This window comes from Manis pentadactyla, chromosome 9, assembly GCF_030020395.1.
Source record: "Manis pentadactyla isolate mManPen7 chromosome 9, mManPen7.hap1, whole genome shotgun sequence".
Lineage (NCBI taxonomy): Eukaryota > Metazoa > Chordata > Mammalia > Pholidota > Manidae > Manis > Manis pentadactyla.
Genome location: NC_080027.1, coordinates 116,919,981 through 116,946,216, shown reverse-complemented (window position 1 = coordinate 116,946,216; position 26,236 = coordinate 116,919,981). Strand labels below are relative to the sequence as shown.

Below are 26,236 nucleotides of genomic sequence, written 5' to 3'. Positions count from 1 at the left end.
GGAAAAAGTTACTCATACTTGTGTTCAAGAGATTTTGCCTATGTTTTCTTCTAAGAGTTTTATGGTTTCATGTCTTCCATTCAGGTCTTTGATCCATTTGGAGTTTACTTTTGTGTACGGAGTTAGACAATAATCCAGCTTCATTCTCTTGCATGTAGTTGTCCAGTTTTCCCAGCACCAGGTATTGAAGAGGCTGTCTTTTTCCCATTGTATGTTCACGGCTCCTTTATTGTATATTAATTGACCATGTATGAGTGGGTTTATATCAGGGCTCTTTATTCTTTTCCATTGATCTATGGGTCGTTCTTGTGCCAGTACCAAATTGTTTTGATTACTGTAGCTTTGTAGTATACATTGAAGTCGGGGAGCATAATACCTCCAGCTTTGTTCTTCTTAAGATTGCTTTGGCTTTTCAGGGTTTTTTGTGGTTCCATATGAATATTAGAACTATTTGTTCTAGTTCATTGAAAAATGCTGTTGGTATTTTAATGGGGATTGCATTGAATCTGTAAATTGCTTTGGGCAGGATGGCCATTTTGACAATATTATTTCTATCCAGGAGCATGGGATAGATTTCCATTTATTGGTGTCTTCTTTAATTTCTCTCATGAGTATCTTATAGTTTTCAGAGTAAAGGTCTTTCACCTCCTTGGTTAGGTTTATCCTTAGGTATTTTATTCTTTTGGATACAATTGTAAATGGAATTGTTTTCCTGATTTCTCTTTATGCTAGTTCATTGTTAGTATGCAACAGATTTCTTTGTATTAATTTTGTATCCTGCAACTTTGCTGAATCCAGTTATTCTAATAGGTTTTTGGTGGAATCTTTAGCATTTTCTGTGTATAATATCATATCATCCTCAAATAGTGACAGTTTAACCTCTTCCTTACCAATTAGGATGCCTTTTATCTCTTTGTCTTGTCTGATTGCCATGGCTAGGATGTCCAGTACTTTGCTGAATAAGAGTGGTGAGAGTGGACATCCTTGTCTTTTTCTGATCTTAGAGAAAAAGCTTTCAGCTTTTTGCCATTAAGTATTATGTTAGCTTTGGGTTTATCATATACAGCTTTTATTATGTTGAAGTACGTATCCTGTATCCCATTGTATTGAGGGTTTTAATCACAAATGGATGTTGAATTTTGTCAAATGCTTTTTCATCATCTATTGAGATGGTCATATGGTTTTGGATATTCTTTTTGTTAATGTGGCATATGATCCTGGTTGGTTTACGAATATTATTCCATCCTTGCATCTCTGAAATAAATCTCACTTGGTTGTGGTGTATTTTTAAATTCAGTTTGCTAGTATTTTGTTGTTTTGCATCTATGTTCATCAGGGATATTGTTCTATAATTTTCTTTTTTTGTGGGGGTGGTGTCTTTGCCTGGTTTTGGTATTATAATGATGTTGACCTCATAGAATGAGTTTGAAAGTATTCTCCACTCTTCTTTTTGGAATACTTTAAGAATGATGGGGATTAGCTCTTCTTTAAATGTTTGGTTGACTTCGGCTGTGAAGCCCTTTGATACTGGACTTTTCTTTTGTTGGGAGTATTTTGATTACTGGTTCAATTTCATTGCTGGTAATTGGTCTGTCCAGATTTTCTGTTTCTTCCTGTGTCAGTCTGGGAAGGTTGTGTTTTTCTAGGAAGTTATCCATTTCTTCTAGGTTGTCCAATTTATTGGCATATAGTTTTTCATAGTATTCTCTAATAATTCTTTTTATTTCTGTGGTATCTGTTGTTACTATTCCTTCTCTGTTTCTGATTTTGTTTATTTGTTTACTCTCTCTTTTTTTATTGATAAGTCTGGCTTAGGGGTTTATCTATTTTGTTTATTTTCTCAAAGAACCAGCTCTTGGTTTCATTGATTTTTTTTCTATTGTTTTATTCTTCTCTGTTACATTTATTTCTGCTCTGACCTTCATTATGTCTCTTCTACTAACTTTAGGCTTCATTTGTTCTTTTTCTCATTTCTTTAATTATGAGTTTAGACTATTTACTTGCGATTGTTCTTGTTTCTTGAAGTATGCCTGTATTGCTATGTACTTCCCTTTTAGTACCACTTTTGCAGTGTCCCACAAATTTTGTACTGTTGAATTTTTGTCTCCATGTATTGTTTTAATTTGTTCATTGATTATTTAGAACCATGTTGTTTAGCCTTCATGTGTTTGTAGGCTTTTTTGTTTTCCTTGTGTAATTTATTTCTAGTTTCATACTATTGTGGTTTAAGAAGCTGCTTGATACAATTTCAATCTTTTTTAAGTTTTTGAGCTCTTTTTGTTGCCTAGTATGTGATCTATTCTGGAGAATGTTCCATGTACACTTGAGAAAAATGTGTATCCTGCTGCTTTTGGGAGGAATGTTCTGTAGATACCTGTTAAGTCTGTCCTATATAATGTATTGTACCTAAAATAAGTGCCTCTGTTTCCTTATTTATTTTCTGTTTGGTTGATCTATTGATGTGAGCAGTGTGTTAAAGTCTCCTAAAATGAATGTGTTTCAACCTATTTTTCCCTTTAATACTGTTTTTTAGTATTTGTTTTACAAATTAGGGGCTAGTATGTTGGCTGAATAGATAAATATAATGGTTATATCCTCTTGTTGGACTGACCCCTTTATCATTATGTAATATCCTTCTTTGTCACTTGTTACACTCTGTTTTGAAATCTATTTTGTCTCATATAAGTACTACTACTCCTGTTTTATTCTCCTTATTATTTGCATGAAATGTCTTTTTCCATACCTTCACTTTTAGTCTGTGTATGTCTTTGGGTCTGAAATGAATCTCTTATAGGCAACATATAGATGGGTCTTGTTTTTTTATCCATTCTGCCACTCTTTGTCTTTTGATTGCTGCATTCAGTCCATTTACATTTAAGGTAATTATTGATAAGTATGTACTTATTGCCATTTTATTGTTTTCTGGTTGTTTTTATAGTTCCTCTCTGTTGCTTTCTTCCTCTCTTATACTCTTCTCTTGTTACTTGATGGTTTTCTTTAGTGTTGTAATTAGATCCCTCTTTTTTAATTTTTTCTGTATCTATTATAGGCTTTAGGTTTGTAGTTACCATAAAGTTCAAGGGTAGCTTCCTGACTATGTAACAGTCTATATTAAGTGATGATTGCTCTAGTTCAAACACAATCTAAAACTACATTTTTCTTCTTTCTCCTCCATACTTTATGTATTAGGTGTCATAATCTGCACTTTTTGTGTATTCCTTGACTGATTTTGTGTATAGTTGGTTTTACTACTTTTGTTTTGTTTTAATTTCATGCTTGGTTGGTAGTTAATTGGTCTACTGCCCTTACTGTGGGTTTATTTTCACTAGTGAAAACAATTTAGCCTTAGGAGCACTTCAATCTACAGCAGTCACTTTAACATTTCCTGTAGTGCTGGTTCAGTGGTTTTAAATTCTGTGAGCCTTTGTTTATCTGGGAATTGTTTAATCTCTGCTTCATTTTGAATGATAATCTTGATGGGTAGAGGATTCTTGGTTGAAGGGCCTTCTTTTCAATACATTAAATATTTCATGCCCCTCCCTTCTGGCCTGTAAAGTTTCTGCTGAGAAGTCTGCTGATAGCCTGATGGGATTTCCTTTATAAGTAAGCTTTTGTCTCTCTTCTTATCCTTAATCTTTATCATTTTAATTATTATATGTCTTGGTGTTATCTTCCTGGGGTTCCTTTTGTAAGGGCTCTCTGTGCTTCCACTAAGTGTCTATTTCCTTCCCCAAATTGGGGAAGTTTTCGAGAATTACTTCCTCAAAGAGACTGTTTATCCCTTTGTGTCTGTCTGCTCCTTCTGGTACTCCTATTATTAAAATATTGTTCCATTTGAATTGGTCACACAGCTCTTACCATTTCATTCCTAGAAATTATTTTACTCTCTGTTTCTCAGCTTCGTCATGTTCCTGTTCTCTAATTTCCATCTCATTGTCTCCTCTACTTGCAGCAATCTGTTATTCATTCCCTTCATTGTATACTTCATTTCAGTACTGTATTCTTTAGCTCTGAGTGGCTCTTTTTCTGCTCCTGTATATCATTGTTGAAGTTCTTCCTGAAATCTTCAGTACTTTTATGCAGATCTGTGAGCATATTTATGACTTATCCTTCGAAACCTTTATCAGGAAGGTTGGTAATCTCTGTTTCATTTAGTCCTCTTTCTGGTGTCTTTTCCTGTAGTTTTGTTGGAAGCAAATTCCTTTGCCTCTTCACTTTGTTAGGGTTTCTGTGTTTCTTCCTTTGTATTAGGTGGATCTGCTGTGCTTCCTGGTCTAGAGAATAATGACTTTATGAACAAGATGTCCTGTGGTGTCCAGAAGTTCAAGACTCTTTACTGTTCAGTGCCTGGTTCTCCTGTGCAGTGGAACCCCAGTTGCTGTTGCTGGGCAGTGAGCATGGTTGCCTTTCTGTCTGCTAGCAGTGGTCTCAGCCCAGTGTGGCTGGCATTTTGCCTCGGCTGGCCCTTTGTGATCAGCGCAGTGGCTTCTGCTGAGACTGTTAAGTGCAGGGTGGCCCTCTGCCTGCTGTGCAGCAATGGCGGGGATCCCTGCAAGAAGAGCGGGGCGGTTGCACAGCTCTGGAACAGGGTGGGGCCCTGTGAGTTGATTGGTGGCCAGCATGCTGCAGCAGTGAATTTCACGGGTACCCCCTGGTGGTGGTGAGGCTTTCAGCACCCTGCTTGGCCTCCTCAAGGGAGGAAGGAGCTGGCTTCTGTAGGCACCTCCCCAGGTGGGCTAAGACAGGGCCAAGAAAGCTGGGAGAGCCTCCCTCTGCCTGCCAAGAAGCCAAGTCTGATGCTACTGGGCTAAGTGAGCTGACAGTCCCTTGGGGCTGAGCCTCCAGTGAGGGATATGGAACATCTGGAGCTCCTGAGAGTGCCTGATTGTTGGACCAAAGGAGGGTTGGGGAGGTATGTCCACCTGCCCATTCTCCTGCTCTCTGCAGGAGCTCTGTCCAACCCTTGCCCCTTTGGCACCCCTCCCACTGCCCGGCAAGTCTTTCAAACTGCTGCCTCTGCTTTGGGTGTCAGCAGGACCTGCAGAGCGTGCCTGTCCTCCTCAAGTGGCTGGAGTCTCAGCCTCCCAGAATGTTTCAGTTGTCCCTGGTGTCCAGCCCCACCAGTCACCAGAGCCCAATGTAATGTGGACTTGTGCTCCCAGAGCAGATTTCCAGGGCCACGTGTGCAGAGTTCCTGGGCACCTATCCTCTCCCCACTCTGCTCCTCTTCCTCCTGCCTGTGAACTGGGGCAGGGGAAGGACTTGGGTCCTGCTCCATCACAGCTCTGCCACTTAACCCTTTTCTGTGTGGTCTTCTCATCTTCACTAGGTATAGGTGGTCTGTTCTACAGTCTTCAGGTCATTTCCAGTTTAGTTGTGTTTGCTGTAGTTGCTTCCTTGGTTTGAGGAGGTTTCCGCCTTTCCTTCCTTCTCCGCCATCTGTTTACCCAAAAATATATGCTTCATGTTTAAAAGTTGGTGAATATAGGTATATAGATGATTGAAGTGAAAATTTGGGGGGAAATTCATGTATCAGTATGGGAATAACTTACTTATTGGTTATTGTCTAACTTAAAGAATGAAGTCTACAAGTAGTAACATAGATCGTAAGTTAAAAAAAACAAGCGGTCAAGTAATAATCTATTTTATTAACTCATTTTAAATATTTCAAGCTAGTTAATACAGATATGTGTTCATTTAGGCTCAAAAAATCTAGAGTAATTTATACTGTTAACAATAATTATTTTGGGCAGGGGATATTGGACTATGGATTAAAAGAGATTCTTCCATATGGTTTTGTAATGTTTGAATTGTTGATAATTTTTTGATCAGAAGACAACAAAAAGAGGAATGATAGATTTTAACTGGTAGAATGAATTTTATAAATAATTTAGAGATAATTTGAATATTTTTTAAAGACTACAGATTAATATTTGACAATTCTGTTCATTTTCCTTGCTTGCCTTTTTCCAAGTCATGGCAGCTGAGCATTGCCTCAATTCTTCCATTAAGAACTGTTGCTATCAAAACCAGAGATTTTTAGGCAGCTTCCAGAAAGAAAAGATCCATTTATTTACAAAGATCACTTTATTTTATTTTTTTGTAGATAATTATTTTTTATTGAAGGGTAGTTGACACACAGTATTACATTACATTAGTTTCAGGTGTACAACATAGTGATTCAACATTTATATACATGACAGTTCTAGGTACCAGCTATCACCATACCAAGCTGTTACAATATCTTGACTATATTCCTTATGCTATACATTACATCCCGGTTACTTATTTATTTTACCATTGGAAGTGAGTACTTTTTTTGTGTGTGTGTGAGGGCATCTCTCATATTTATTGATCAAATGGTTGTTAACAATAGTAAAATTCTGTATAGGGGAGTCAATGCTCAATGCACAATCATTAATCCACCCCAAGCCTAATTTTCGTCAGTCTCCAATCTTCTGAGGCATAACGAACAAGTTCTTACATGGAGAACAAATTCTTACATAGTGAATAAGTTACATAGTGAACAGTACAAGGGCAGCCATCACAGAAACTTCCGGTTTTGCTCATGCATTATGAACTATAAACAATCAGTTCAAATATGAATACTCATTTGATTCTTATACTTGATTTATATGTGGATACCACATTTCTCTCTTTATTATTATTCTTTCTAATAAAATGCTGAAGTGGTAGGTAGATACAAAATAAACGTAGAAAACATAGTTTAGTGTTGTAAGAGAGCAAATGTAGATGATCAGGTGTGTGCCTGTAGACTATGTGTTAATCCAAGCTAGACAAGGGCAATAACACATCCACGTATGCAGAAGGTTTCTCTCAGAACAGGGGGGGTAAGGTTCTAAGCCTCACCTCTGTTGATCCCCAATTTCTCACCTGATGACCCCCCTGCGACTGTGCCTGTCTTAGGTTGTTCCTCCCTTGAGGAATCTTACCCGTCTCTGGCTAACCAGTCATCTTCCAGGGCCATACAGGGAAATGTAAAGTTGGTAAGTGAGAGAGAAGCCTTATTGTTTGAAATGGTTAGCTTTTTATTTCTTTGCATATTTATGCCCTGTAGCTTCTATGCCCACCATTTGTCTTGAGGTATCTTTACCACTTGGAAGAATTATGATACTCGGTAAATTTGATATGAGGCACGAATTCTTTTTAAGGGTTGTAATTAGGAAGGAAGAATAAAAGCTATAGAAGTAGCAGGCAGAAGAAAACATACGAAGATTGATTATTTCTTTGACATATCTTCTTGTAGAATAACTTCAGCATGTATAGGTTTTAAGCTACTACTTAAATTGCACACACACATTAACATAATAGGAGTATAGTTACATAACCAAAGCATTTCTGTAATTACCAGCCATCTCCAGTGAAACCAAGAAAACCAGTTAGGCACCTTAGGCATTTGTGAAAACTTATCTATGATATGGTAGATATTGTCCAACTGAACTTGAACAGTCTGAGAGAAATCAGACAAATTAAAACCCATTCCTGGGGAATGTTCACATCCCTTATGTTCTTTTAACAGTAAATAGTCTGTAGTTGTAAGATTTTGGAAGGCTACAATTTGCACTTCTCCTAATTCTTGGTTGAGTTCCAACAGTATAGATCCAGTCAAATTTGTTGTTTTACTGTATGCACAGGCCAGCTTAGATATCTCCTTCCTCATTCCCATGGCAAGTCTGGGAACTGGCGGGATGAGTGCATCTACAGCTGTAGCAGTGCGTGGATCTTTGTTGGGGTTTTTTGATGATCATCTTCTGGCATGAGTCTTCCAGAGAGTGCTGATGTTGGAAGTTCTTTTTCATATCGTATCTTAGTTCATTTTCTGGGTAGCCCAATTAGGCTTTGATCCTCTGTATAAACACAACCAGACCCTTTGCCTACAGTTTTATATGCCCTTTATACCCTTGTGTAGAACTCATTGGAGGTTACCACACAGGAACTGCCCTTTTATTTTTTGTTTTTTTTGTTTTGGTATCACTAATCTACACTTACATGATGAATATTATGTTTACTAGGCTCTCCCCTATACCAGGTCCCCCCTATAAACCCCTTTACAGTCACTGTCCATCAGCATAGCAAAATGTTGTAGAATCACTACTTGCCTTCTCTGTGTTGTACAGCCCTCCCTTTTCTCCTACCCCCATGCATGCTAATCTTAATACCCCCCTACTTCTCACTTCTCCCCCCCCTTATCCCTCCCTACCCAACCATCCTCCCCAGTCCCTTTCCCTTTGGTACCTGTTAGTCCATTCTTGAGTTCTGTGATTCTGCTGCTGTTCTGTTCCTTCAGTTTTTCCTTTGTTCTTATATTCCACAGATAAGTGAAATCATTTGGTATTTCTCTTTCTCCGCTTGGCTTGTTTCACTGAGCATAATACCCTCCAGCTCCATCCATGTTGCTGCAAATGGTTGGATTTGCCGTTTTCTTATGGCTGAGTAGTATTCCATTATGTATATGTACCACATCTTCTTTATCCATTCATCTATCGATGGACATTTAGGTTGCTTCCAATTCTTGGCTATTGTAAATAGTGCTGTGATAAACATAGGGGTGCACTGATCTTTCTCATACTTGATTGCTGCATTCTTAGGGTAAATTCCTAGGAGTGCAATTCCTGGGTCAAATGGTAAGTCTGTTTTGAGCATTTTGATGTACCTCCATACTGCTTTCCACAATGGTTGAACTAACTTACATTCCCACCAGCAGTGTAGGAGGGTTCCCCTTTCTCCACAGCCTCGTCAACATTTGTTGTTCTCTGTCTTTTGGATGGCAGCCATCCTTACTGGTGTGAGGTGATACCTCATTGTAGTTTTAATTTGCATTTCTCTGATAATTAGCGATGTGGAGCATCTTTTCATGTGTCTGTTGGCCATCTGTATTTCTTTTTTGGAGAACTGTCTGTTCAGTTCCTCTGCCAGTTTTTAATTGGATTATTTGTTTTTTGTTTGTTGAGGCGTGTGAGCTCTTTATATATTCTGGACATCAAGCCTTTATAGGATGTGTCATTTTCAAATATATTCTCCCATACTGTAGGGTTCCTTTTTGTTCTATTGATGGTGTCTTTTGCTGTACAGAAGCTTTTCAGCTTAATATAGTCCCACTTACTCATTTTTGCTGTTGTTTTCCTTGCCCGGGGAGATATGTTCAAGAAGAGGTCACTCATGTTTATGTCTAAGAGATTTTTGCCTATGTTTTCTTCCAAGAGTTTAATGGTTTCATGACTTACATTCAGGTCTTTGATCCATTTTGAGTTTACTTTTGTATATGGGGTTAGACAATGGTCCAGTTTCATTCTCCTACATATAGCTGTCCAGTTTTGCCAGCACCATCTGTTGAAGAGACTGTCATTTTGCCATTGTATGTCCATGGCTCCTTTATCAAATATTTATTGACCATATATGTCTGGGTTAATGTTTGGATTCTCTAGTCTGTTCCATTGGTCTGTGGCTCTGCTTTTGTGCCAGTACCAAATTGTCTTGATTACTATGGCTTTATAGTAGAGCTTGAAGTTGGGGAGTGAGATGCCCCCTACTTTATTCTTCTTTCTCAGGATTGCTTTGGCTATTCGGGGTCTTTGGTGTTTCCATATGAATTTTTGAATTATTTGTTCCAGTTCATTGAAGAATGTTGCTGGTAGTTTCATAGGGATTGCATCAAATCTGTATATTGCTTTGGGCAGGATGGCCATTTTGACGATATTAATTCTTCCTAGCCACGAGCATGGGATGAGTTTCCATCTGTTAGTGTCCCCTTTAATTTCTCTTAAGAGTGACTTGTAGTTTTCAGAGTGTAAGTCTTTCACTTCTTTGGTTAGGTTTATTCCTAGGTATTTTATTTTTTTTGATGCAATTGTGAATGGAGTTGTTTTCCTGATTTCTCTTTCTGTTGGTTCATTGTTAGTGTATAGGAAAGCCACAGATTTCTGTGTGTTGATTTTGTATCCTGCAACTTTGCTGTATTCCAATATCAGTTCTAGTAGTTTTGGGATGGAGTCTTTAGGGTTTTTTATGTACAGTATCATGTCATCTGCAAATAGTGACAGTTTAACTTCTTCTTTACCAATCTGGATTACTTGTATTTCTTTGTTTTGTCTGATTGCCATGTCTAGGACCTCCAGTACTGTGTTAAATAACAGTGGAGAGAGTGGGCATCCCTGTCTAGTTCCCAATCTCAGAGGAAATGCTTTCAGCTTCTCGCTGTTCAATATAATGTTGGCTGTGGGTTTATCATAGATGGCCTTTATTATGTTGAGGTACTTGCCCTCTATTCCCATTTTGCTGAGAGTTTTTATCATGAATGGATGTTGAACTTTGTCAAATGCTTTCTCAGCATCTATGGAGATGATCATGTGGTTTTGTCTTTCTTTTTGTTGATGTGGTGGATGACGTTGATGGACTTTCGAATGTTGTACCATCCTTGCATCCCTGGGATGAATCCCACTTGGTCATGGTGTATGATCCTTTTGATGTATTTTTGAATTCGGTTTGCTAATATTTTGTTGAGTATTTTTGCATCTACGTTCATCAGGGATATTGGTCTGTAGTTTTCTTTTTTGGTGGGGTCTTTGCCTGGTTTTGGTATTAGGGTGATGTTAGCTTCATAGAGCGAGTTTGGGAGTATCTCCTCCTCCTCTATTTTTTGGAAAACTCTAAGGAGAATGGGTATTATGTCTTCCCTGTATGTCTGATAAAATTCTGAGGTAAATCCATCCGGCCCGGGGGTTTTGTTCTTGGGTAGTTTTTTGATTACCGCTTCAATTTCGTTGCTGGTAATTGGTCTGTTTAGATTTTCTGTTTCTTTCTGGGTCAATCTTGGAAGGTTGTATTTTTCTAGGAAGTTGTCCATTTCTCCTAGGTTTCCCAGCTTGTTAGCATATAGGTTTTCATAGTATTCTCTAATAATTCTTTGTATTTCTGTGGGGTCCGTCGTGACTTTTCCTTTCTCGTTTCTGATACTGTTGATTTGTGTTGACTCTCTTTTCTTCTTAATAAGTCTGGCTAGAGGCTTATCTATTTTGTTTATTTTCTTGAAGAACCAGCTCTTGGTTTCATTGATTTTTGCTATTGTTTTATTCTTCTCAATTTTATTTATTTCTTCTCTGATCTTTATTATGTCCCTCCTTCTGCTGACCTTAGGCCTCATCTGTTCTTCTTTTTCCAATTTCGATAATTGTGACATTAGACCATTCATTTGGGATTGCTCTTCCTTTTTTAAATATGTCTGGATTGCTATATACTTTCCTCTTAAGACTGCTTTTGCTGTGTCCCACAGAAGTTGGGGCTTAGTGTTGTTGTTGTCATTTGTTTCCATATATTGCTGGATCTCCATTTTGATTTGGTCATTGATCCATTGATTATTTAGGAGCGTGTTGTTAAGCCTCCATGTGTTTGTGAGCCTCTTTGCTTTCTTTGTACAGTTTATTTCTAGTTTTATGCCTTTGTGGTCTGAAAAGTTGGTTGGTAGGATTTCAGTCTTTTGGAATTTTCTGAGGCTCTTTTTGTGGCCTAGTATGTGGTCTATTCTGGAGAATGTTCCATGTGCACTTGAGAAGAATGTATATCCTGTTGCTTTTGGATGTAGAGTTCTATAGATGTCTATTAGGTCCATCTGCTCTACTGTGTTGTTCAGTGCTTCCGTGTCCTTACTTATTTTCTGCCCAGTGGATCTATCCTTTGGGGAGAGTGGTGTGTTGAAGTCTCCTAGAATGAATGCATTGCAGTCTATATCCCCCTTTAGTTCTGTTAGTATTTGTTTCACATATGCTGGTGCTCCTGTGTTGGGTGCATATATATTTAGAATGGTTATATCCTCTTGTTTGACTGAGCCCTTTATCATTATGTAGTGTCCTTCTTTATCTCTTGTTACTTTCTTTGTTTTGAAGTCTATTTTGTCTGATATTAGTACTGCAACCCCTGCTTTCTTCTCACTGTTGTTTGCTTGAAATATGTTTTTCCATCCCTTGACTTTTAGTCTGTACATGTCTTTGGGTTTGAGGTGAGTTTCTTGTAAGCAGCATATAGATGGGTCTTGCTTTTTTATCCATTCTGTTACTCTGTGTCTTTTGATTGGTGCATTCAACCCATTAACATTTAGGGTGACTATTGAAAGATATGTACTTATTGCCATTGCAGGCTTTAAATTCGTGGTTACCAAAGGTTCAAGGTTAGCCTCTTTAGTATCTTACTGCCTAACTTAGCTCGCTTATTGAGCTGTTATATACACTGTCTGGAGATTCTTTTCTTCTCTCCCTTATTCCTCCTCCTTGATTCTTCATATGTTGGGTGTTTTGTTCTGTGCTCTTTCTAGGAGTGCTCCCATCTAGAGCAGTCCCTGTAAGATGTCCTGTAGAGGTGGTTTGTGGGAAGCAAATTCCCTCAGCTTTTGTTTGTCTGGGAATTGTTTAATCCCACCATCATATTTGAATGATAGTCATGCTGGATACAGTATCCTTGGTTCAAGGCCCTTCTGTTTCATTGTATTAAATATATCATGCCATTCTCTTCTGGCCTGTAGGGTTTCTGTCGAGAAGTCTGATGTTAGCCTGATGGGTTTTCCTTTATAGGTGACCTTTTTCTCTCTAGCTGCCTTTAAAACTCTTTCCTTGTTCTTGATCTTTGCCATTTTAATTATTATGTGTCTTGGTGTTTTCCTCCTTGGAACCTTTCTGTTGGGGGTTCTGTGTATTTCCCTGGTCTGTTCGATTATTTCCTCACCCAGTTTGGGGAAGTTTTCAGCAATTATTTCTTCTAAGATACTTTCCATCTCTTTTCCTCTCTCTTCTTCTTCTGGAACCCCTATAATACGGATATTGTTCCTTTTGGATTGGCCACACAGTTCTCTTAATATTGTTTCATTCCTGGAGATCCTTTTGTCTCTCTCTATGTCAGCTTCTATGCGTTCCTGTTCTCTGGTTTCAATTCCATCAATGGCCTCTTGCATCCTATCCATTCTGCTTATAAACCCTTCAAGAGTTTGTTTCATTTCTGTGATCTCCTTTCTGGCATCTGTGATCTCCCTCCGGACTTCATCCCATTTCTCTTGCGTATTTCTCTGCATCTCTGTCAGCATGTTTATGATTTTTATTTTGAATTCTTTTTCAGGAAGACTGGTTAGGTCTGTCTCCTTCTCTGGTGTTGTCTCTGTGATCTTTGTCTGCCTGTAGCTTTGCCTTTTCATGGTGATAGGAATAGTCTGCAGAGCTGGGACGAGTGACAGCTGGAAGAATTTCCCTTCTTGTTGGTTTGTGGCCCTCCTCTCCTGGGAGAACAGCGACCTCTAGTGGCTTGTGCTGCGCAGCTGCGCGCAGACAGGGTTTCTGCTTCCTGCCCGGCTGCTATGGAGTTAATCTCCGCTGTTGCTGTGGGCGTGGCCTGGCTCGGGCAGCTGCTCCAAAATGGTGGAGTCGCGTTGGAGCAGGAGCTGCTGGGAGGCTATTTATCTCCGTAAGGGGCCTCCCTGCTCCCTGCAGCCCAGGGGTTAGGGTGCCCAGAGATCCCTGGATTCCCTACCTCTGGATTAAGTGTCCCGCCCTGCCCCTTTAAGACTTCCAAAAAGCACCCACCAAAACAAACAATGATCACCAAAAAAAAAAAAATTTTTTTTTAATTAAAAAAAAGAAAAAAACAAAAAACAAACAAACAAAAAAAGGTGGCCGCTCGTTTTTCTTTATTCTCCGGCACCAGCCTCAGGCCTCTGCTCACCAGTCTCGCTGCCCTGTTTCCCTAGTATTGGGGTCCCTATCCCTTTAAGACTTCCAAAACGCGCTCGCCAAAACAAAACAGCAAAAAAAAAAAAAAAAAAATGGTCGCTCGCTTTTCTTATGTCCTCCGGCGCCCGGCCTCCGGTGCCTGCTCACTGTTTTTTCTGCCCTGTTTCCCTAGCATCCAGGGCCCCCTGGGCACGCACTGTGTCTGCACTCTGGCCCGGATGGCGGGGCTGGGTGCTCGGCAGTCCTGGGCTCCGTCTCCCTCCCGCCCTGCCTGCTCTTCTCCCGCCGGGAGCTGGGGGGAGGGGCGCTCGGCTCCCGTGGGGCCGGGGCTTGTATCTTACCCCCTTCGCGAGGCGCTGGGTTCTCTCAGGTGCGGATGTGGTCTGGATATTGTCCTGTGTCCTCTGGTCTTTATTCTAGGAAGCGTTGTCTTTGTTATATTCTCATAGATATATGTGGTTTTGGGAGGAGATTTCCGCTGCTCTACTAACGCCGCCATCTTCCGCCGCTCTATCACAAAGATCACTTTAAAGAAAATAAAGTCAGATTGAAATTATAGTTTCTGACAGTAACACTTTATACAAAGTTTTAAGGAAGTGGAATTTGAACTAAGAATTTATAGAGTCCAATTGCCATTTAAAACATAGTATGACAAAAAGATTGTCAGATACACAGGCCTTAGATGGTTTGCTAATAAATAGGGACCTGTTTTGAAAACATTCTTGGGAGTTGCTACTTAATTAAGAAGAGAAAAAACGTCCTGGAAGAGATGATCAAATAATTTTGTAAAGTTTACAGATTTGTAAATATCAAAGACCAAAAAGATTTATTTATAGCTGAAAACTAGAATTCTAGTCATGTAGCTAGTATCAACAATAAGAGCATGTTAAGCAGCTTTGACAAAAATAAAACATTGTTGAATAGACGTAGAAATTTTTTTCATGATTTCATAATTTTTACATGATATAGTAAGGAAATGACTAAAGCAAAAAGTATTTTTAATTTAGTATATTAACATTATAAAGTTTTAAAGATACAATCTTTTTAAAAGTATAAGGAAAACTTTTAATTTTGCAATTAAGTGAGTGACAAGTACCATATCATTTACTACTTTAATTATATATGAAAAAGAATGATTTGTCAATGAAAATTTTTAAATGACATGATTTGCTTGGGGCTAAATATATTAAAATTGAGGTTAAATTTTTTTCTAGCATTTTGTTATGAAATGTATTTAACAATAGAGCAAAGTTGAAATAATTTTATAGTATGAACACTTAGTGGAATAACCACCACTAGATTCTGCCATTGATCTTTTATAAAACTTGGTTTATAACCTGTCTGTCTATCCATTCATCAATCTGTCTTACTTTTTAAATGCATTTCATAGTATTTTACAGACAGTATGCTTCTCCTTAAATACTTCAGCATGTATGTTATTATATAATTAGTATACATTAGTATATATTAGAGTTGTTTCTAGGGATGTCTACAGGGTTTTTTATGTCAAATTTACTTAAAATGCAATGCACAAATCTTATGTGTCCATTTACTGAGTTTTGACAAATGCCTCAAGTAACCCCAGCCCCTATCAAGAAGTTGGTCCTCTTTGTTACTGAGTTTTCCATTGTGGGGTTTAACAGTTTATTCTCTTATTGATAAATATCTACACTGTTGCCACTTTGGGGCTATTCTGAATAAAGCTGCTATGAACATTCTTGTACAAGACTTTTTGTGAGCATGCTTTCCTTTCTGGCAAACATAACTAGGAGTGAAATTGCTGAATTATAAAGTAGTTGTATATTTAATTTTATAGGAAACTGCCAGACCTTCTTCTAAGTTGTTTTAACCATTTTATATTCCCACTGACAATGTACGAGAGTTCTGGTTGCTTCATGACTTTGCCAACATTTGGTGGTGTGACTCTTTCAAATTCTAGCCATTCTAATGGGTGTTTGCAAATCCATTTGATTTGCATTTCCCTGATATTAATTATGTTGGGTACTTTCTCACGGGCCTTTTGACTATTCTTGTATCTTCTTTTGGGGAGGCAACTGTTCATATCTTTTGCCCATTTTCTTCCATTAGGTTGTTTAGATTTTATTATGTTACTTGCCTTTTTATTACAGAGTTGAAGGAGTTCTTTTATATATTCTGGATACCAGTCCTTTGTCAGATACATGTTTTACAAACATTCTTTCAGAATAGTGAAAAACTTCTTTCAGAGCCTGAAAGCCATGAACAGAATTACTGTCATTTTTATGCTCTTCATTATTATATTTCAACGTCATTGTTTCTAATGTTTTCTGTCTGTCACTATAAGTTAATAATATATGCCTCAGAATAAAAACCGTTTCCAACTATGTAATCGCCAAAACCACCTCAGATGCTGGCGACATGCACCCAAGTGACCAAATCCATGATGAGTGTGCTTCTGTTACAGCCACTCCCGCTGCACATGTGCTCTCAGTTTGTACTGTGAGGCCTTCTAAATGTGCTTTAGAGAGAGAAAAATGATTTAAGTGATTACTGTTGTAATTTTAAAAAATGATGTCAGCTTTTTGAAGCCGCTTTTGGGCAGCAGTGGCCTAGTCAAGTGAAGGGAAGTTTCGCTCATATGTTTAGGGAGAATTGTTCTAGTCCCAACTCACACTCTAATTCTAATCAACTCTAAGAGCTGGTACTTACACATCACTTTCCTGGATGTAAAACTAGAAAATGAATATCTGCCTTAATAGATTCACTTATTTCCAAGTGGTAAAATGCAAAAATGTGCAAAAAAAGTTTTAAAATCACAGAAATAACAACACTAAACTATGTTTTCTACCTTTATCTTGTATCTACCTACCACTTCAGCATTTTATTAAAAATAATAATAATAAAGAGAGAAATATGGTATCCACATATAAATCAAGTATAAAAACCAAATGAGTATTCATATTTGAACTGACTGTTTATAGTTCATAATGCATGAGCAAAACCGAAAGTTTCTGTGATGACTGCCCTTGTACTGTTCACTATGTAACTTATTCATTATGTAAGAATTTGTTCTACATGTAAAAACTTGTTTGTTATGCCTCAGAAGATTGGAGACTGACAAAAATTAGGCTTGGGGTGGAATAATGATTGTGCATTGAGCATTGACTCCCCTATACAGAATTTTATTGTCGTTAACAACCATTTGATCAATAAATATGAGAGATGCCCTCACAAAAAAAAAAAAGGACAGACTTCCAATGGTAAAATAAATTAGTAACCGGGATGTAATGTATAGCATAAGGAATATAGTCAAGATATTGTAACAGCTTGGTAGGGTGATAGCTGGAACCTAGAATTATGTATATAAATGTTCTACCACTGTGTTGTACACTTGAAACTCATGTAATGTAATACTGTGTGTCAACTACCCTTCAATAAAAAATAATTATTAAAAAAAAAAAAAAATCACAGAAATATGAAGAGCCTGGCTATTAAAAGATAACTTTGGAAAGATATTGAGCATAGAAGTTATTATATTTTCCTTCCTTCTATTGTGAAATATTTTACTACAACACTGTTTTTAGTAAAGAAAAAAAGACACAGAAGTATGCTGATGTTTTATAGGAATATGATTTTTCATTGAGAACTATTATAGTAACAAAAAGAAGAATGAATCCTTTTGAGGAGGAAAACAAAGTCTACAAAGAGAAGATGGGGCTGATAAGTGATGGATCAACATTAAGTACTCTTTGAGCACCTATTGAGTAGAAAGTTTGGTATGTAGTGTGTTTTATAAGGAAGATAGATTAAAGTGGGAACTCTGACCACAAGGAACTTGCTTTCTAAAAAAATGTTAAGTTAAACACATGAGAAAAAGCAAAAAGTGATGCTTTTCAAACACTAAGCACTTTTTAGAGTCAATAATAATATATATAAGATAGGAAAGAGAAAATATTTTAAGGTGTTTTACTTTTTACCCATTAATTTATTTAGACTTACAAATTAAAACAACAAATGGAAGACGAAGAAACTGGAAGGTATTCATAGTACTTGAAATGTAGTCCTATAAATTATTGTTTACCAGAAATATTTTCAGAATGTAGTGATGAATAGGATTATGCTTTTTTTGCCCTTTTTTTATTACATAGTAACAAACTTAAGATGTATTGATACTAGCCTAGATTAATCTTCTCTTATATAAAATATTAAAAAGCAATTCACTATTTCTTTTGAAAAATTAACTCATCTAAGTAATTTCTAAACTTTCTTTAAAAATTCACTATAAATTACCTATTTAATCTATTTTAATAGGTTTATAAAAACTCTACTTACGTCCTAGTGGTTATGTCTCCATAAGATAATTAGGTGATGACATGTCAAGTTGGAAGGTTAACTTACAACATTGACTTTGAGGAAGGTTGTCATTGTGGGAATTCTGTTTTGTTTATTGCAGTGTTTTGAAGCCTTTCTGCTGAAAAGATTTTTCAAGCTTTACTTTCTGTAGTTTATATTATAAACAATAGATTTTTTTCATTTTCTAAATTATAATTTCATTATAAAGTGGACTAAATTCTATCTTTCTCACCCTTGAAGATTCTGATATGAGTCTCAAGGGGCATCTTTCTACCTCTGTTCTGTTGATGTTGAAGTGAGACTTAAAAATCATGGTACTAACATTTACTGATGTGGAAAAATATCTGAGAAGTCTTACTTGGACTTGATAGCAAAAATGTTGGACTCTTAATGCTTTGCTAAAATGGACTTCTTTATACAATATTGGAAAATTGATGTTTTGATGCATTTATGATTCAGGAGATTCTTTTCTGAGCTGTTTGGTGCCTGGATGTATTTCAAAATGAGTTTTTAGAAATTTGCTTGTGTTAGATAAGCCATGTTACATTTTCTGATGTTGTAGTATGAAAAACTGTTTAGAATTTAAGTCATTGCTTGATTCCTAAAGTTGATGCTTTACTGTCCAGAGGTTTATAGACTCACCTCCAAACTTTAGTTTTGATAACCTAACTTTGCCTTGCTTTTTCCTTTCCCGACCTTAAGCTGATTGTCTTTCCATTTGTCTTGGGTTTTTCTGTTTCTATAGCATGTTGGGAAGTCTGGCATCAATAATTCCTGAGAGGAAGAACGCTCATCATAGCATTCGCCAGAGTCTGGATTCACATGATAACGTGGAAGTTGAAGCCGCTGTTTTTGCTGCTGCGAACTTCTCTGCACAGTCCAAGTAAGCACAGGCCTTTTAATAACTTGGCTTCCAAAGAGGAGGTTTTGAAAGGATAACATCAGTATATATAAACATGAAGGATACAGAAAAATGTAAATGGCAAGGTGTATTTTCTAAGAGGATTATATTGTGTTGAGGAAACAAAACTTAAATATATAAAACAGAAAAGTTAAATACAAAATTGGCATTAACTGTAAATGACATAAGAGTTTTCAGAAGGATAGGATCATCATAGATTAGAATAGTTGAGGAAGGCTTCCTTAGAGAGCAGAAACTTTGTTCATTGAACAGCTGTCCCCAAGCATGTACAGCCCTACTTCTAGATGCTGCTCTCTTACTGCCTTTTGAAGTTTAGCTTTTTGGCATTAGAGCTATGCACGGTTTGACAAAGATAGTAACTTCAGTTTAAACCAATTTTAACCTATTTGGAATGTCATATCTGACAGTATTAATAGAACAGTATGAACAGTATTGTTTTTTTAATAAAATGTTGACCGTGGTTTTATTACTGTGTTTGAACTTGTTCAGTTACCCTCTGTAAATAATGTATTATCCCTTTTACTGGCTGATATAAAAAATAGCATTGTTTTCCAGAGGGCATTTTGATAATAATGTATTTTGCCTTAAATATGTATGCCCCTTTGACCTAGAAAGTCCATTTCTAAAAACTTATCCTAAGTTCTTAGGATATCCTAAGAATCACTAGACTGTACTGATACTTATTTGTGAGGATGCTAGTGTTATAATTGTAGTGTTAGAATAATAAAAAGAAACTAGCAACCTAATTCTAAGCAATGTGCTTAAATGTGATCACACAATGAAATACTGTATCACCTATTAACAAATATATCTTAGGAATATACTTGAAAACTGGTTGCCCAATGGCTTATATGATATTACAGGTTTGTGAAAAAAACCCAAGTGTTTGTATTTATGAAATAGAAAAAAGATTAGAAGGATATATATCAAAATAATATCTCTGTATGGTAAGATGGTATCTTATTTTTATTTTCCTTTTAATAAATTTCTGTATATATTTCTAGGAACAAGCTTTGGTTTTATAATCAGGTGGATAATATCTTGTTTTGATAAAAAATAATATTTCCATTAAGAGCTTTGGCTAACTTTGGATAAGATTTGAAATAGTTAATCACCAATTATCTTTCTTCATATTTTGATGATACTCATTTTCATCTCTGAAGCTGCTCTTTACCAGACCTTCAGAATTCCAAGATTCCTCACTGGAAAAGGAGAGTAGAGAATAAAAAGCGTACAATTTTTAATTTATTGCTCAAAATCAGTAACTGAGGAAGAAAATATTTGCGCTTTTGAAATTGGCATTTTTTTCTTATTGAGAGTCATTGGTATTGAGAGAACTTTTTAAAAATAACTCTTATTGAGTAGTAGTTACACCTAGTGAGTTATCTGATCAACTGTCAAGGTGTCGGTACTTTATGACTTGTCAGATTAAACACGTACTTCCAGTAGTTTCTAAAATTATTCTCTAAATATAATTTGTAGATTTAGATGATGAATTTGTAATTTACTGGTTATGAGAATCATTTTTGGTTCAGGTTTTCTTTTGGGTTATTATCACAAGCTAATTTTAATAGTAGTGGAATTTCTGGGTGCCTTGGAAAAGATGGAGTAGCATAGAAACAACACGATTCTTCATTTCTAGAATTAATAACCAATAAACATTTAGATTAATAGTTGATGTAGAAGCAGTTTTTAGCATAGCAAGCAAGCTTCGATATGATTTACTTGTAATTTGTAATATTTAAAAATAGTATGAGAGGAAAGCCTGAATGGCCCACCTAAATGTGTCACACAGTGTGAAATTAATGAAATGTATCTTTTGAGATTAGCATTTACTTCTTGCCCCCAAAATGTTGACTTGGCGTGAGGCAGATATCAATACTGATTAATTTTCATCTTAGTATCTCTATTCATCAATTTTGGATCTTAAACAAGTTAGAGTAACTGGCCAGGTAAGACGTTGAGAATTTATTTTTCCTGTTTACCACCACATCTAACTTGTTCTAAAAAGGGTTAAGATTTTATATTTTTCAAGAGCTAGTCCTTGGGTCACAAAGCAGGAGTTGCCGACCCAAATGCCATCAGGGACCAGGGATTGTCAATGGGTTGGGTGCCCCCTAGTGGTGATTTTGGTGAACTGAGGGTGCATTCAAAGGGGTAGGTGCCCCGCGGCGCAAGTGGATTGTGGCAGTGCAGGAATGTCTACGCCCAATGTTTTCAGAAGTGTTTTGTCTTGTTTGTTTCAGTGGAGGGAGCTGGAAGATCAGACTATTTTGTTTAGTCTCACCATTTGAGACTATATATTCTTACATATATTCTTAATGTTGACATTAAGAATTTTAAAAAATGTTATTAAACAAAAGAGAAGGAAACTGCAGGCTTCTATTCGGGGCCAATAAACTGCAGTTTATTGGCCCCAAAAGCCTGAAACAGATTTTTAAATTTTGAGTCTTTATTTAAGTTATTATATAGTTAATGAAGAAATACTTAACTGGGTCCAGAGATTATTCTAAGCATGAGGAGTACAAGGATGGAGACGATTAAGGCCTTGTTGTTATATAGACACAAAATTGTTTCAGATGCTCATTAATATGAAAAAATAAAAACAATTTTGTGATTAAAAAATAAAAACAGTTATGTCATTGTGGTAATGAACTGGGTGAGCTGCTTCAGGTAGAGTGATTGGGAAGGCCTCTCTGAAAAGGTGACATCTGAGCTGGAACTGAGTGAGGAAAAAGGCAGCAATCTGGAGAAAGAATATTTCAAGCAGAAGGGTTGGCAAGTATAAGAGTACTCTGAACTGTGAGCAGGTGATCTGTATGTATCCAATACACCTCCTGCTTCATACCTGAAAGACATTTATAATGTACTTTTTCTTATCATACATGAGGCTGGCATCTTAAAGCACTAATTTTCAAGCGATTTGGTATCAGAATCCCTTCACACTCTTCAAGCGTTATTGAAGTCCTCAAAAGCTTTTTTGGTTTATGTGGATTATATCTATCCATACTTACTATATTAGAAATTGAAATGGCCAAATATAAAAAGTAGTTATTCATTAAAAAAATAACAAATCCCTAAAATGTTAACATAAACATATCTTTATGAAAATCATTATTTTCCTAAACAAACAATTTTGTGAAAGAGGTGTCATTGTTTTACATTTTTGCAAATCTCTGTAATAATGTTTGGCTGGATTTGCACATATATTTCTGTAGTCAGCATTTCTGTTGCAATGTATTATTTTGGTAGAAGTATATGAAGAAAATCCAGCTTCACATAGATATATAGTTAAAAAGAGAGTAGTATTTTTAAAGGTTTTATAGATAATTATGGGTTCAGAATATTCAAAATATATTTTATTGTTTGTGTAGTCAGTTTGTGGTGTTAAAAGCTTTTCATAATTAAAGGTATATCTTAAAACATCACAGACTGATATAGTGACCTTGAATTTTTCAGACAATGTCACTCAGTGATGCAAATTGCAACAGCACTTAACAATCAGAGCATCTTTCCTTGAATACTGTGAGAACAGTGTTGGCATAAGCCCATTTGCTGGTTGGAATTTCGGTTTCAGTTGCATTTCTTACCCTGCCCCCAGTACCTGACCTTTGGAATATTAGTTATGATTTGGACTATTGTGTTTTTCCTGTGCTGATTGTGTTCTGTTTAAGTCCTTAGAAACTTAAACAAATTAAATTTTTTGGCTTTAAAGATTTTGTTGTTTCTTTTTCCAAAGGGATTTTGCTGTAGGAATCTGTAACAAAATCAGTGAAATGATTCAAGGTATGTATGCTTCATTTAGTATTATGAAGTGGCTTCATGGGATTTATATTAATAATAGCTGCTAACATTTATTAAGTACTTGTTATGTGCTAATCACCATGCATTCATTTATTCATTCAAATATTTATTAAAGCATCTTCTAAATGCCAGAATTATTCTAGGTGCTTAGGATACTATAGTGAACAAAACAAAATCCTTGTCCTCATGTAACCTACGTTCTAGTGGTTTGGAAGAGGAGGGTGGCAGTAGACAAATAAAAATAGGACATAGCAGGTGCTATGGAGAAAAAACAAGGTAGGAGGGATAAAAGTCCCCAGAGTAGGGTGGAAAGGGGAGCTTTCCTATTTTATATATGTTAGTTAGGACAGCCTCTGATGAATCGATATTTAAGTGAGAAATGCAAATACTTGGGGGAAGCCCATTGTGATGGTGGGGAGAGCAGTGCTTTTAGGAGCTTTGGTGCTCTCTCTTCACTTTGCTAATGTCCCTCCAGGGTCTTCCAGTTGCCACTGAAATCAGATTAAATTCCTGACTGTATCCTACAAAGCCCTAGTTTTCTGAACCTTCCATTAACCTTCATAATACTCATAAAAGGGAGGTCTGGGGCAACAATATTGCATAACTTCAGGGAGGTGGTTATATTCCTATGTATAAATTCAGTAATATACCCACTTAAGATTCTTTGTTTTAAAATTATTTTTCTTTAAGTTTTATCTATAAAAAAACAAAAAACAGGAATTCAGAGATTGGAAGAGAAAGGGGAAGAAAAGCACAGGGGTGGGGTGGGGGCAAAGTGTAGGAAAATTGGAGCCCAGGATATTGAACTGGTGGGGATGATTTAGGAGTAAAGTGTCCTTACATTTAATTTTAAGGTATTTGTGTTTCTTCAAAGTGAAATCTCTGAGTCTGCCTACATCTTCAGTAAAGGTGTCTGTAAACACAGACAAAGAATACCTCTGACTACTGGGTTGAGAATAGACTTGCAGAGAAGATGGGGGTATGAGACAGGAGTCTGCCCTGGGGCAAGGCTGAGGTAGGGAGAATAGTGAGGGGAGTTTTGCGATAACCCAGTTGAGAGAAGGTGAAAATGGACTAGTGTGATAGCAATAGATGTGGAAAAAACATAGTCAGATTTGGGTTATGTTTTGTAGATAGAACCAACAAGATTTGCTAATAAAGTTGGGTGTGGGGTATGAGAGAAATATAAGAGAATCAAAAAAGACTCCAAGGTCTAAGGAGTTATAATGATGGACTTGTCATATAACAAAATAGGAAACATTTTGCAGGGGCAATTTCATGATGAAGATCAGAAGCTCTCTTTGGGTCCTTTTAAGTACAAAATGCTTCTGAGACATCTCAGTGGAAACGAGGAGGTAATGGCTATAGTATCTGGAATTGAGGGGGCAGGTAGGAGGGCTTTAGCGAAAAGCTGGTAATGGAAGCCATGGGATTAGATCAGCCCACTTAGGAAAAGTACAAAGAGTGAGAAGATAATTTATTACCAACCCCAAGGAATACCAGAAATTGAAGTGTGACTAAAGGTAGAATACAGAGATTGAGAAGGTACCAGAGACGGGCCAGAGATGGGACAAAACCCAGGAAGTGTGAAAAAGAAGCCACTGGAGAGAGAATTTCAAAGACAGAATGGTCAGCAGTGTCAAGTGCATTCAGTATATTAAGAATCAAAATAATAACATAAACATGATAGGACCCCCCAGAGAGAAAACCAGGGAGTAAATACTTGACGTCATTCCTCTCCCTGCCCTCTCCTGGTCTTCTCTGCTTTGGCCAAACCCAAATACAAGCCACGTAGCAAGGGAGTTTGTGTGTGTAAACCACTGTTGGGTGTTAAATGCTATCATGTATTCACCCCAAGAGTTAATTCACAATGGGAAAACAGTGATCTGCAGAGTACTAATTGGCTTTTGGCATATATGCAGTATACATTTGGTTGACAATTTTTTGTTCTCTGCAAAGCCATGCTGTAGAAGAAAATATTTTTTTGCTTGTTTAGCTCCAATGTTGACAGGAAAAGATGCACTGGAGTCACTCCTCATGGAGTTTCAGCTGTGTATGCAGTTAAAAAAGGTATTGCTGCACAACGTCTAGAGAACTTCAGAACCACTCCACACATGGTCTGTTCACATCCTGAACTTAGTATTAGAGGAAATAGTTAAAATTGTAAATATAATCCAGTTGTAGCCATGAGCACGTGTGTATGTGTATATATATCTTTTTAGTATGCTATGAGAAGTAGGCAGCATATGTGACTGCTTTCTGTGCCTGCTGTCAGCATGTAGCTGTTTAATCCTGAAACAGTAATGTTAAGATAAATACTTCAAGAAAAAACTTTTGAACTTACTCATTAGCGCTAGTATAATTATCTTCAGTGTTACTGACATAATGTTAGATACAATTTGCTTTTAAACGGTCATTGTGATAGTTGAATCAAACCTTTTAAATGTAAAACAGTATCAAGGACGATGATCAGCAATCTCTTAAGAATTCCTTCTGTGTCTAGGCTTAGCCACACCAGTAGACCTGAAGCTGAAGTTGATCCCCATCCTACAGCACATGCACCACGATGCAATCCTGGCCTCCAGTGCTCGGCAGCTTTTACAACAGCTAGTCACGTCCTACCCTTCCACCAAAATGGTAATCGTGTCTTTGCACACGTTTACTCTGCTCGCAGCTTCATCCTTGGTTGATACGCCAAAGCAGGTCATTTCAGTTTTCTTTAAACTGCCTTTTCTTCTATAAACTTAGATATTAAGTATAAGCTAAAAAATAAGTAAGAAACCAAAAGTTTTGATAATACCCAGATCCCTTTCTGTAAAGATCAAGTTTAATTTTCTTTCTCTCGCTTTTCCCTTCCCTCTATTCATAGTACTGATTCTTGGGAGCCCTTGTGAAAGTGAGCTGGGGGTGGAGGTATATGGCAGAGGCATGAGTTGGCGGTGAAGAAGAGAAAGAATTGAGTGTTAAAGGGCAGGTCCTGTGCTGGAGCCCTGCAACGTAAATGATAGTACATTTTTATGCATGAGGAGAAAGAGGCCCACATGTGGGCACAAAACTAATAAATGGCAGGGCTGAAATTTAAAAGAGCCCTGTCTCAAATTTAGGTTTCTCTAAACTACACTGTCCCTAATGATCACTTCAGAGACAGTATTGTTCATGGAATGACTTACTTCCTTTATAGATTCAGCTTCTATTGCAGTATTTGAAGAATGACCCCAGGAAAGCAGTAAAGAGACTTGCTATTCAAGATCTGAAATTACTTGCCAATAAAACCCCACATACTTGGAGCAGAGAAAACATTCAGGTATGTACAACTTTAAACACTAATATTATAAATAGAAAAATAATGTAACATTGTAGTAGGGTAAAGTGTTTTGCTTTACATTTTAACAACATCTTTGTCATCTTCTAAGTTTGAATATAAAAAATCTCTAAAAGCATTGTTGATTCC

General features: G+C 36.9%; 1 protein-coding gene across 2 annotated transcripts in view; it reads left to right on the top strand.

Annotated features, from left to right (window-relative positions):
- The window catches only part of INTS7 (integrator complex subunit 7), a 96,601-nt gene that overhangs the window by 9,953 nt on the left and 60,412 nt on the right, over positions 1-26,236 (top strand). For both annotated transcript variants that reach the window (XR_008999395.1, XM_057507995.1), the window contains exons 4-7: positions 18,805-18,942; positions 22,721-22,767; positions 25,289-25,488; positions 25,967-26,089. Coding sequence is in view for 1 of the 2 variants with exons in the window: in XM_057507995.1 (XP_057363978.1) it covers positions 18,805-18,942; positions 22,721-22,767; positions 25,289-25,488; positions 25,967-26,089 (508 nt within the window). In the remaining variant the exon portion in view is untranslated. The remainder of the gene's footprint in view (positions 1-18,804; positions 18,943-22,720; positions 22,768-25,288; positions 25,489-25,966; positions 26,090-26,236) is intronic.